Source organism: Gracilinanus agilis, chromosome 4, assembly GCF_016433145.1.
Source record: "Gracilinanus agilis isolate LMUSP501 chromosome 4, AgileGrace, whole genome shotgun sequence".
NCBI classification, from domain to species: Eukaryota; Metazoa; Chordata; class Mammalia; order Didelphimorphia; family Didelphidae; genus Gracilinanus; species Gracilinanus agilis.
Window position 1 is genome coordinate 288,506,596 of NC_058133.1, and position 14,117 is coordinate 288,520,712.

Here is a 14,117-nt window from a genome sequence, read left to right on the forward strand (position 1 = left end):
CATGATGTGGCAGTGTCTACTCTTCTGAGGAGGAAGAAGCAGTGGTGACAATATGAGCATGGGTGATGGTACAAAGGCAACATCAGAGGAGCAGCGATTCTGCAGCATCGAAAGCAGAGAGCTGCCCTTCCACAGTGTCATGTCTGGCCATGCGTGGTCCTTATGTTTGATTTGTGGCAGTGTGATCCAGATTTATCGGGCAAATGTCACATGGCTACTTTTCTATTTCATTAAATGCCTACACTTTAAACAATTTTTTAAAAAAGGACTTTTTTGTTCCCCAATCAAAGAAGACCTAGATTTCAAAATATACTATAAAAACTATAAAATAAAATAAAAAAATAACTTTAACTGAACAGAGAATTCAGAAATGTAAACTAGTGTAAATGGTGATTGTTAAACTCAGGACTGAAAACATTAGAGAAAGGAATCATTATTCTACTAAAATTTTTGATAAAACCTGAAAAAAGAATAGCAAAAAAATGAGATTAAAGACACTCAACAGAACTTCTATTATGATAAAACCAATTTGATTCATGATCTACAAATTTGGAAGAAAAAGAAGTAGCACATCTCTCCCAAATGTGGTGAGGGAAAAATATTTTCTTCATCAGAAAAGCTCCTAGTTAGGAAGGAATAGTTCATCCTTTGGACTTTTATCCATAGTGCACAGAATAATTAGTGCCTGGTACATATTAAGTGACTGATGAGTTTTTATTGATTAATTAGCTGCCTGAAACGAAATTGATGGAGCTGAATATACCAAAAAAAAAAAATTCTGTGCAACAAACAAGTGATGTTTCCAAAATAAAAAGAAGCATATGGGGCACAGTGGATAGAGCGCCAGGCCTAGATATGGGCAGACCTAGGTTCAAATCTAGCCTCAGATACTTCCTTGCTGTGTGACTCTGGGCAACTCATTTAACCCCATTTGCCTACCCCTTGCCCTTCTGTCTCAGAATTGTTACTAAGACATTAACAGCTTAAAAAAAAAATAGAAATGGAGGGAGAAGAATTTTTACAATAATCATTCTGGCATTCAAATCTTTTAAGAGCCATTCCTCATTAGAATGCCTCAGATATTTACTCTGTGACTTCATCTTTCTAAAGTCTCAGTTTCCTCATCTGTAAAATGAGAGGACTGAACTTGACCTTTAAGATCCCATCTAGCTCTAAATCTAAAATCTAGCAAAATGGTCAAAAAGCATGAATAATTCAATGATATAATAATGTAACTATACAATAATTCAATAATTCAAAGAGAAAAGCAAAATTGCTAGTAGCCCATGAGAAAAGTTATTCAAATTCTCTTGGGATCAGAAAATTAATTAAAATAGCTTGGATACCACATTCTACCAAGCACAAACTGGCAAAAGCAGCTGAATTATAAAATGTTAATGTTGGCAGCCCTTCAGGGAAATAGGCACTTTCACATTGTCAGTAGGAGTATAAATTGAGAAAAGCTTTTTGGAGAGCAATTTAGCATCATGCAATGAAAATTGCTAAATTTATCATATATTTGGATCCCAAAATGCCAAGCTGCTGGAACTAGGTCCCAAGGACTTCATCAAATTTTTAAAAATACATTTAATCTTTACAAAAATATTCAAACCCACTTCACTCCAGGGGGGAAAAAAAATCTATTAGTCCAATGACTGAAGAATAACTAAGTGATTTTAGTCAATCAGTGATGCAATGGATACTACTATGTCACAAAAATAGTAAAATACACAAAGGAATATGGACTCATTTGTTATTGGTTGGTCATCCTGGCAAAGATACTGGAATGGTTTGCCATTCCTTCTCCAGCTCATTTTACAAATGAGGAAACTGAGACCAACAGGGTGAAGTGACTTACCTAGGGTTACAGCTACTGAGGCCAGATTTGAAATCAGGAAAATGAGTCTTCCTGACTCCAAGCCTGTCAATCCAATGGGCTACCACCAAGCTGCCTTTAGGACAAGGTAATAATATAAAGGAAGGAGTACAGAGTTCAGGGGTTGTTTTACATAATCAGTGAGTCCCAAGACCCTTTGTGTTAAGTTGAAATCACACATCATAGGAACCCATTTAAGAAGTGTTTCCTATCGGAACATACCTGGGGGCACTTTATGACTTTTCTTAGGCTTATCAGAGCGGCCAGCATTGCTACTCTTGTAGCCATTATCAATAACCAAAGAAGCTCTGCTCCTGCCTAGAGGCTTGTCATAAGCAAGAACTCTGGACAAAGCCAGATGCAAGAGTTAACAGTTGGCACAAAACAATGTCTCACAGGAACACTTCTCAGAGAAAGAATGAGTAAGACTGGGCAAACTGCTTCAAAATTTCACAGGGCTTAGGAAAATGTTGCTGATTTAGCCAGTCACTAAAATTTTTTATTTTATACATTTTTCTGCCTTTGGTTGTTTTTTTTTTTTCCAATTACTAATCATGGACACCCGAATTAAAATGAAGTCTTATAGTAAGCTAAGGGTAGGGATTCTGACTATAGGAGGAGAAAAAAAACCCAAGGTCTTTGAAATGGAAGGAAAAAAGAAAAAAGGGACAAAGATCAGATAAATGGACTTAGAGAAAGTCCCCAGCACACCTATTAGCTGAATGACCCAGGGCAATTCAAATACCTACTCAGTGCCCCCAGGCAACTCTCAGTGGCAAGGAATGGCCAAGAAAGTACAGCTCAATCTAGTAAATGACATAATAGCTAGCATTTACATAGCTCTTTAGGAGCCCAAAGATATATAAACCATCACATTTGGACCACAAAACAACCTCTAGAGGAAGGGGGATTTATCACTTCCCTTTGTCTAAAGAAGAAACTGAGATTTATAAAGGTTAAGAGATTTTGCCCAAGGGCACAAATTCCAGACACCAGGTAGGAAGGGAGGCAGAAAGGGAAAGGGAAAGGGAAAAGAAAAGGGAAAAGGAAAAGGAAAAGGAAAGGGAAAAGAGAAGGAAATTTTACAAAAGTTAAGTATTTTCTGTTGTGTCCAATCATATTCAACTCTTCATGACTCCTTTTGGGGTTTTCTTGGTAAAAATATTGGAAAGGTTTGCCATTTCCTTCTCCAGTTCATTTGACAGATGAGGAAGCAAAGACAAACAAGGTTTAAGTGACTTGTCCAGGGTCCCACAGCTAGTGTCTGGGGCCAGATTTCAACTCGGGTTTTCTAGACCCTGTGCCCTTTCCATTGAGCCACCTAACTGCTTCAATATTTTCTACCAAAATGTAAATACTTTCCATTCTCAATTCTATACTGCTTATTTGTATTCAATGAAAAATGTATTCAATTAAAATTTTTAAGTCTGTCTTTTCAAAAAAAAAACGATAAGGCTGCAATTAGGTAAGAACTTTTTTCACTTGTACCTCAAAAAAATTATACACAAAGAAAGCTCTTATGTGCCTTTTCTAGACTTTTGTGGCATGTCTTAAACTTTATTCCAACACCTACCTAGCCTATATTCCACTGGCTTCCCCCAAATTAAGCAGATGGCAACTATTTCCATAAAAGGAAGAGAAAGTCTATTCCTTAGAGGAAAACATTAGAACCAGAGAGAAAAATGGAGGCAGCTCCTCCAACTCCCAGAGAACTCCCACCCCAAGTCTTCCCAAAAACTTCCTCTGCCTTCCAAAAACACTTAAGTCTATCCCAAAGCTCTCTCATACCTTGGAGCGAGTCTTGCTGAACTTCTTAATCTTGGCTACATCTTCAGCAGAAAACATAGGCTGAACCTCCTTGCTCATCAGCTTCACATTGCAGGCAATCAGGATAGTCCTAGAAGAGGATGGATGGTTGGAGGGATGCTATTTGTCAGTGCTGAGCATTCAGCAGCATCCTCTGTTCCATCAGCAGTACTCCTGGGGAGAAGATGGCAGCTTCATGCCTCCAGGTAGCAAACTGCCAGAGACCATACCAATTTCAGGTAGCATGAAGTACATGATGCTGGACTTGGAGCCAGTAAGACCAAGGTCCAAATCCTGCCTCAATACAGAGCGTGTCCACTTATTTCAGACATGTCTGACTCTCCGTGACCCATTTTGGGATTTTCTTGGCAATGATACTGGAGTGATTTGCCATTTCCTTCTCCAGCTCATTTGACAGATAAGGAAACTGAGGCAAAAACCAATTAAGTGACTTCCCCAGGGTCACACAGCTAGTAAGGGCAAGGATTGTCTTTTGCCTCTTTTTGTACTCCCCCAGCACATAGTAGCCACTTAATAAATGTTTACGATTAACTGATGGATTGACTGAAAAGACTTTGCTCAGTGACTAGTCACACAACCCGGAGGATGAATGTGCATTAATCAATGGCTCTGAGTTTGGTTTCCTCTCTGTCTGGTGGTTTCTTTCTGTCCTTTGAGCTCAAGAGAGGCTCCCTACAAAACAGATGGGACCAAGAGCTGACAAGAAGAGTCAGTCTCCTACCGGGGAGATATTATCACAAGGTTTGGGAAAAGGAGCACAAAAAGCAGACTGCCACTCGCCCCAATGTTCCCAGTCTCCATGATTGATTTACCTGAATGTGCCCGAGGTGTATCCTCCTTTCTTTCCTGGAAGACAACGGTAAGTCCCCACTACCTGGATCCGGTCACCAGGCTTCACTTTGTCTACAAGGTCATCATCCAGGATGACATCCACAGAACGGGGCAGCTGGCCAGCTGGGGCCTTCTCAGGCATTTCCTGGATGGTGATGGTCTGGTGGTCTTTATACACTGAGAGACCATACTCTGTCTCTAAAGGATTATTCTCTTCATCCTAGAAAATAAAGGCAAAGACATATTTACTTAGCCACATTCCCAGATAGCTAGAATTAAGTTGGGAAATTATCAGAACATCAAAATCTAACTGTCTCCCCCTAGGGGGATGGAAAAAATTCTACCATTTTTTTTTTTCATCTTAACCCATGTGTTTTTTTTTTTTGTTTTTTTTTTTTAAACCCTTAACTTCGGTGTATTGTCTCATAGGTAGGTGGAAGAGTGGTAAGGGTGGGCAATGGGGGTCAAGTGACTTGCCTAGGGTCACACAGCTGGGAAGTGTCTGAGGCCAGATTTGAACCTAGGACCTCCTGTCTCTAGGCCTGACTCTCAATCCACTGAGCTACCCAGCTGCCCAACCCATGTGTTTTTAATTGTACAATTAATATAAGGAAGCACAAGAAGTCTGACCAAAGCAGAAAACCGATGCTACTAATTGAGACAATTAAAAAGCTTTGAAAAAGTTACTGGCTACAAAACAAACCCACAAAAAGCAATAGCATTTTCAAGAGGTGATAATAGAAAGGGAAAATGCATCCAAAATATCTATAAAATGAATAAAATATGTTGGAGTCAAGCTACAAAGAACATTAAATCCTGTACAGATTCAATTTTACAAAGTGCTCCTTCAAGAAATAATAAATTAAGTAGATGGAGGAACATTCAATGCCCACTTGTGATATAATATTATCATAAAAACAACAACACTACCAAAATAAATGTACAGGCAGCTAGGTCATGGAGCGGGTAAAGTCCTAGACCTAAAGACAGGAAGACCTAAATTCAAATTGAGCCTCAGACACTATCTGTGCCTGAGTCATTTAGCTTTTGGTTGCCTCAGTTTCCTCTATAAAAATCTACAAAATTCCCATCTATAAAATGGGGATGATAATAGCATCTACTTCTGAAGCTGTTATGAGGATCAAAAGAGATAATATTTGTGAAGTGCTTAATATTGTGCCTAGCACATAAAAGGGGCTTAATATGCCTATTCCTTCACTCCATGTAATGTTTTTAGCAAACTATCAAAGGGAAGGCTCCTGTGTAGAAATTGATAAAATAATCCAACAATTTATGTGGAGGTATAAAAGATCTAGGAAAATAATGGAGAAAAAAAGTAGAAATTATTAAGAGGGAAAAGAAATTAAGAAAATTAAGCGGGAAAAGCACTTCCAGACCTCAACTATATTATAAAGCAGCAGCCATCAAAATCATTTGGCACTCATTTAAAAATAGAGACAAAGATTAATAAGACAAGGAAAATCAGAAACAATGGAAACTGGTAACTTGGTATTCAGTAAACCAGGAAGAAGGAAAAAATTCCCTGGTTGATAAGTTCTGTATAAAAACTCCATGTTCCAGGCTCAAAGTGTGTCCAGCAGTCCATTTTCCTCTGGGTACGCCCCTTTCTGCCCTCTAGTCAATTTCTAGAAATCAAAACCCAAATCTTTCTCTTTCTTTTTCTATTCTCTCTTTTCTCTTTCTTTTTTCTTTCTCTCTTCCTCTTCCTTCCTCTCTCTTTTTTTCCTCAGCCCTGTGATTCCATGAGGAAAAGAAGCTCTTAAGGAGAAAAGTGTTGACTAAAACACATCACCCCTGCTCTTCACCTTACAATTCCTCCTCTTCAAGGGTTGCCTGAGGACACCAAGAGGCAACTGCCTTGCCCAGGGTCCCCCAGCCAGTATGTGTTCAGAAAGAGAGGCTTGAACCTCCAAGCCTAGCTTTCTCTACATGATACACTGCCTCTCTGATACCCCCAAGCGCATCTGATGAGAAGGGACAGACAGCTCTGACCTGCCCTCTCCAGGAGGGACTATCCTCTCAGTCCCCTCACCTTGGTGGGGTAGACAGAGCTGGAAGGAAAGGCCACCAGGGTGGTGAGATCTGTGTAGTTCCTCTCCAGGGTCTTCTTGGTGGCAGGACAGTAGTGGACACTACGGACAACCTTGGGTCGAATCAGGGAACCTGGAAGTAGAGAAGCCATGTAAGACCGTTACACTAGATGAAATGGATGGGAAATTCAACTCCCTTATGCCTAGGGTGGCTTCCTCTTCCCAACCCAGCCTCATGACTTCCTCCCTTCCTCCTCTACCCCAAGATCGAGCTCCCAAGGAGATAAGAGAAAGCAGACCAAAGAAAGTGGCTCTCCCTCTGTTTTAAAAATAAGGCTTCTTACCCTATTATTCAACCTGGAGTTTCTCCTAATCATTTTCATCATCCTGTTCTAAGTCTTCAAAATTTTGCATCCTCAAGCTGCCTGGCTAAGCTTTCCCCAGGGTATAAGCCTTCAATTTATTCCAAGAGTGCCCAGCTAGTCCCCTCTATTCTGACAATGCCATCTGGCCCCCTCACATTTGGTGACGATGCCCTCCACACAGACGATGCAACTGAGGAAGCAAGAGGTGAGGGTGCGAGGAGAAACATGCTTGGAACCAAAGCTGCCCTCCAGACCAATGTAGAATTCCTCATACTGCTTCGCATAGGTGGCATCAATGGAGGCTACAAAGTCCTTTAGGGCACGCTGGAAGGCCAGGAGTTCCTCAAAGGCATTATTAAGGAGCCTGCGAATGGAACAAGAAGAAAAAAAATTTAACTGAGAAAAAGAGGAGCAATCTCCCTAAAAAAATACTGACTCTGGGGGTAGTTAGGTGGCTCCGTGTATTAAGAGCCAGGCCTAGAAACAGGAGGTCCTGGGATCAAATCTGGCCTTAGACGCTTCCTAGCTGGGTGACCCTGGGAAAGTCACTTAACTCCCATTGCCTAGCCCTTACTGCTCTTCTGCCTTGGAGCCAATACACAGTACTGATTCTAAGAGGGAAGGTAAGAGTTTAAAAAAAAATGCTGATTCAAAAAGAACCCAAAAGATCAGAACAAGATCATGACTTTATAACTAAAAGGTCACATAGCACAGTATAATTTATATTTATAGATGGATAGATATAGATATGAAATATCTATATATTTATATAATAATTAAATAATTTAAATTATCTTTATATTTAATTTAGTTACAAATTATATATTATATTATAAATTATATTTTATTTTATTTATATTTAATTTAGAGGTCACCCAGTCTAAACTCTCTATTTTATAAGTGACTTGCAGAGGTCCAAAGAAGTCAAATCACTCACCTAAGGCCACAAAGATAATTAAATAGCTGAGGTGAAATTTGAACCCAAGCCTCCCTGACTCCAAAGGCAATATTATAATATTCTCTATCCATCTATCCACTCTGCTGTCTCTCAAGGACTTCCTCCAATCCCATTCATCCCACCAACTAGAATAGTAGAGTCAGATCAAGAAAAACTGAGCATGAATAGAAGTTTCCTCTAAACTTTAGTGCTCAAAGGTTCTCTAGGTTCCCCACACTTGCCAGGGGCTTATTGGCAAAAGCTTTTTAATATTGTCTCCTGAAAACCAGAATGACTTCAAACCATTTCAATCCAACAGATTTTATTTAATTATTTAACCCTTTCTTTCTGTCTTAATAACAACTCTAAAACAGAGGGACACGGAGCTAAGCAAGCAGGGTTAAATGACTTACTTGCCCAGGATCACAGAGCTAGGAAGTGTCTGAGTCCGGATCTGAACCCAGGTCTTCCCAACTCCAAACCTGGCACTCTACCCACTGACTTACCTAGGTGTCCCCTATGTCCCTTGATCAATTCCCTGGTCTTCCTACAAAATAGCCAGAAGCCATTAATGCATTCTAAAAAGAACAGAAGGTGAGAAACGAAAAAAAGGGGAGGGGAGAAGGATAGAAATGTGAACTATTTATCACACATGACCCCATTTTTGGTTTTCTCAGCAAAAATACAAGAGCATTTTGTTATTTCCTTCTCCAGCTCATTTTACAGATGAAGAAACTGAGGCAAACAGGATGTAAATGACTTGCCCAGGGTTCCACACAGCTGATAGGCGTCTGAGGACAAATTTGAATTTGGGAAGATGCATCTTCCTGATTCCAAACCCAGGGTTCTATCTATTGTCCCACCTCACAGCTCCCACAGAAAGAGACCTGCTGACTGACTGGTAAATGAATGACTCGGTGACTCTAGAAAACCAAAATTCTCTTCTTGAAAGCAAGGGATCAGGCAATGGAAAAATGCAAAGTCTAAGCATATTATAAAGTCACAGGTTCGTGGGATCCTAGATCTGAGGAAGGGACTTCAGAGATGGAAGAACATAAATCTAAAGCTCCAACTCCTTCATTATAACAATGAAAACACTGAGGTGGAGGGAGACTGTGAGTTACCCAAAATCCCACAGGTGGTCAGTTACTAGAGGTGGTAATTGAACCCCGGTCCTCTGACTCCAGAGTCAGCACCAGGTGTCCTGTCTCCACTGATCTATCCATCCGGCTCCCCATTAGGTGGGAGATAATGCCTCTGCTCTCAGGACTTAGAACAGCGAATAGAGAGGTTTCCATTTATACCCTTCGCCCCCCACTCAGCGACCCTGAAGCTCACTTGATGGCTCTTTTCTCATTCTTCCGACGGAGATCATTCACGTTGACAATCAGCCGATGTTGGTTATCGCTAATCAGCTCTCGAACTTTGCTCTGATAAATTCCCTGGTCTTCCTGTAAAATAGCCAGAACCCATTCATCAGCCTAGCCAAAAGGATTATGTTTTAAAGCACTTCTTTAAAACCCAGTGGAATTGTGCATCAGCTAAGGGGGGGGGGGGGGGGGGTAGGGAGGATTGGGGGAGAGGGAAAGAACATGAAATATGTAACTAAGAGAAAATATTCAAAATTTTAAAAATCATTTAAAAACAAAACAAAAAATAATAAAGCACTTCTTAATTTAGAACAGAAAACAACTCCTCTCTCCCTTTCTTAGAGAAATGGGTGAATAAAGGTAGAAAATACAACATAACACTGTCAGATTTTACATGGGTTGATGGGGATATGATTGGGGATGTAGACTAAACGATCACTACTGCAAATATTAATAATATGGAAATAGGTCTTGATCCATGACACATGTAAATCCCAGTGGAATTGCTCATTGGCTACAGGAGGGAGGAGGGAAAGAACATGAATCATGTAACCATGGAAAAATATTCTTAATTAATTAATTGATTTTTTAAAGAAATAATGACATTGTCAGATTCAGTTTGATGTATTGTTTGGTTTTAATAATATGGGTTAACAAGCTCTCCAAGAAAAAAAAAATGTCCTCATGACATACTTTTAAGATCACTCTTGAAAAATATGTTTTGTGTGGCAATACATGAGAGATAATATATGTATAACCCAGATTGAATTGCTTGTCAGCTCCCAGAAGGGGGAGGGAATAAGAGAGGGAGACAATATGGATCAAATGACTTTGGAAAACTTATGTGGAAATTTGTAATTAAAATAAAAAATTTGATAAAGAAAAAAATTTTTAATTAAAAAAAAATCACTCTTCTGCCTTTCCAATCTGAGACCCATCCCTTATAACAATAAAAAGGATGGCAATATTGTGACAATGATCAATTGTGAAAGACTTGTCTTGGGTGCAGCTGGGTGGCTCAGTGAATTGAGAGCCAGAGAGCCAGGCCTAGAGACGGGAGGTCCTGGGTTCAAATCTGGTCTCAGACATTTCCTAGCTGTGTGACCCTGGGCAAGTTACTTGACCCCCATTGCCTAGCCCTTACAGCTCTTCTGCTTTAGAACTAATACTTAGTAAAGATTCTATCACAGAAGGTAAGGGTTTTAACAACAAAAAAGACTTGTCTTCTCTGATTGGCAATGAAAGACCCAAGACAATTCCAAAGGTGAAAGATGTAAAATGTTACCTACCTCCAGAGAGGACTAATGAACTCTGAATGCAAAATGAAACAATCTTTTTCTTTATTTTCCTTGGGGGGTTTTTGTGTTTTCTTTTGCAACTTGGCTAATATGGAAAATGAATAATCAATATATCCCTTGCATTATTCAAAGAGTCGGGAGGGGAGAAAGGGAAAGAGAGAATTCAAACTCAAAATTTTTTTTATGAATGCTAAACATGTTTTTAGATACCATTGGGAATATTTGACAAATAATAAAAATATATATTTTTAAAAACAAAATTAAAAAAGTAGTTTAGCAGAACTGATCAAGATAACAACTAAGTATGACAGCATATGCAATGTTCCACACACATCGTCCCCCATATCTGTGAAGAAGGGAGACCATTTTTTCTTTAAATCTCTTTTCTAGGGCCAGCTTTAATCATTATGTTTATATATATAATATTCAGGGATTTTTGTTTTATCATTCTTACCATGTACACTGCTTAAGTAAATAGAGGTTTCCCTGGTTCTGCTTTATTTCACTCTGGAACATCAACCTTCCCATGTTTCCCATTTCTTCTTCCCATATCCTATTTCTTATAAAGCCACAATATTTTATTACATTCACATTTAACCAGTCTCCAGGCAATGGTTATCTTCTTTGTTTAAAATTCTTTGTTAGCACAAACAAAGCTATTAATATTTTGGTATATGTGCCTTTCTTTCCATCATTGACCTCCTCAGGATATATACTCAGTAGGATGATCTTTAGGATATGAACATTTCAGTCACTTTCTTGGGATTAATTCCAAATTACTTTCCAGAACAATTTGACCACACACAGTTCTATAAACACTGTATTAATGTAACAAGCTTTCCACAGCCCCCGCAACTTGAACTATTAGCATCTTCTGTCATCTTTGCCAATTTCCTGGGTGAGATGAAGTTTGACTTGCTTTCATTTTCATCTTTCTTGTTACTACTGATTTGAAAAAGTGCTTCACAGGGTCATTAATAGCTTGCAATTCCTCTAAGAACGGTTTGCTAATATTTTTTTATCATATCCAAAAATAAATGACTCCTACTCATATATACTTGTGTTCTTTGCATATTCTGGACTCTTAATGGGCATAATTGATTGAAAGGTTATCCCCTAAACCCACTGCTTTCCCTTTTATTGGAGTTGCAATTTATCTTCTTTGTGAAAAGGTTTTATCTATTTTATGTTATGTGACAACCTGCACACCTCCTTCCTTGTTTGATTGGGAGGAAGCACCTCTCATCTTAGTCACATCAGTGAACTGTCATCCAAATTTTTTATAGTATAACCTTTCATTCCCAGGTAGAACATTCATTTTTATCTTCTTATTATGTAAGATGTTGATCTAGATTTAATTTCTGCCAAATTGCCTTGCAATTTTCTAAGCAAATGTCATCAAATATGGAATTCTTTGCCAATTAGTTTATCTTCTCAGAAAAACAGATCACTGTATTAAGTTCAAATGTTTCCAGTTCTTCTTTATCTAATTTGTTCTAATTACCTACTCTTCTAATTTTTTCTAACCAGCATCAAATAGTTTTCAATGATAACTGCCTTATAGTAAAGCTTAAAGTCTGAAAATAATATCCTTAATTCTTTTTTTTCCTTCCATTTTTCCCCCAGGAGATTCTAGATCTTTTGTTCCCACAAATGATTATTATTTTGCCTACCTTTGACAAGTACTCCCTTGGTAGTTGATTTGACACAGCATTTAAGTCTGCAAATTAGTTTAAGTAGTATCATTTTTAATAACTGTTTGGACCTAAGAAGGAATAATGAAAATCTCTACAATTTTTTAAACACTTTACTTTTTATATATCGATGAATAGTCGTTATCCCACTGAAAATGGTTTTAGTCATACTTTCATCATTTAAATGGCTTTTCTAGATTTAGATCCATAGGATTTTTAGTATAAATATGCTCACTTTGTCAAACACTTTTCCTTTATCTACAATCCTGTAGTTGGGTTTTGATTTTAATATGAACTGTTCATTGCTTTTCTAATTCTGAATCATCCTTGCATCAATAACATAAATCTAAATTGATCATAATGATAATCTTTTTACATACTGGTATAGTTTTTGCTAAAATTTTACTTAAAATTATTATCAACAATCATTAGTGATGTTGGTTAATAATTCTCATTACTTTAATTCTCCTAAACTTTAGGTGTTGGGACCTAGTTACCCTCTTAGGGAGCTTCAGAAATGTCCATCTTAATCTTCTGGAAAGGTAGTGCATATCTACACACAACCTATAGAGAAATCAATCACTACCCACTGGGGAAAAATTCTTAATGAACCAGCATTTATTAAACGCATACATATTAGCTCGGTGCTGGTCGCTGGAGCCATCATCAGGTGGCAAACTAATTCACCTGACAGATAAAACTGTTTTTGTTTATATGGATTAAGTAGAAAAAATGAGGGTCAGTCAAAGGCAGGCATCTTCCCCTCCACCCCGCCCCCTTGCAAAAAAAAAAAAAAAAAAAAAAAACCCTAGGAACTTCTCAAATACACCAAAATCTCTCAGATCTGTACTCCCTTTCTTCCATCCAGTAGGTGATAAGTCACAGCTGTGTAGGCTAATAAATGCCACTTGAGGGTAAATTTCACCCCCTTTCACAGGTTTAACTCAACCATTCAGCATAACAGTCATTAGGCATCTATTAAGTATTTGATGCCAGACACTAAGATAAAGGTTAAAGAGCATGCTCCCAGTTCCTTACTTCCGCTATAAAAAAAGATCGTGACACTCAAAACTTTTCCAAGGTTGGCTCCCCCTTTGCTCCCCACCCCCCAAGAGAATAAAAATGGATAAAGTATTTTAGTACCCTAATACAAGTTCTGGGGTTCAGCTCCAACCCATACAAATTCGATTAGCAACTTTTAAAGAGTGACCCGGTTTAGGGCAGGATCCTAGGGGAACGCAAGAATGCAGCTGGTGAAACCTCCACAATCTGGAAACTTCCAACAAACTCTTCCCCACCTTACTTGGGTTCATGTTAACAGCCCAGACCCCGCTCCCAAAACCCACGTGGGTCAAGAGCAAAGACAAAAGGACCCTACTCTTGCACCGGCAGTCTACGCAGAGATCAGGACCATTTCCCTTCCTGGCACACAACTCTGCCGGAGCCACATGGCCCCAATGATTCCCCCCATCCCCAGCTTCTATCTAGAGCCCCGGAGGAAGGAGGCTACTATCCTCACCTCATCATCTAGGAAATCCAGGTAATCTCTCTGCGCCTCCCGCAGTTCAACATCATCTATCACGGTAGTCGCGGCCATACTTCTAAGCTGCAGAATGGAGTCCTATTCTTTGCTCCTCCAGGCTCTGACTCCTCCCCTGGCGCGAAAACTACTTCACTTTTCCCGCCACCAAAAGTAAGATCCAGGGGCAGCGGTAGCAGCTTTAGGTTCTGGTTGGCTGCGACTTACAAGGCCGGAAAAGTGTTTGCCCAATGGGAAACTTCTTCCTCCCCGCGGCGTTCGGATACGCCTCCCGTGGCGGGAAACTGACAGATGCCGCCCTACTTCCTCCGCCCCTCCAGCACACCCT

At 39.2% G+C, this 14,117-nt stretch overlaps 1 protein-coding gene across 1 annotated transcript in view; it reads right to left on the reverse strand.

The window, feature by feature from the left end:
• The window catches only part of MCM3 (minichromosome maintenance complex component 3), a 33,449-nt gene extending 19,603 nt beyond the window's left edge, over window positions 1-13,846 (reverse strand). Inside the window, 6 exon segments of the mRNA XM_044673379.1 lie at window positions 3,665-3,773; window positions 4,516-4,754; window positions 6,588-6,718; window positions 7,106-7,314; window positions 9,226-9,338; window positions 13,769-13,846. Coding sequence (XP_044529314.1) covers window positions 3,665-3,773; window positions 4,516-4,754; window positions 6,588-6,718; window positions 7,106-7,314; window positions 9,226-9,338; window positions 13,769-13,846 — 879 coding nt within the window.
• Between the last annotated feature and the right edge of the window lie 271 nt (window positions 13,847-14,117).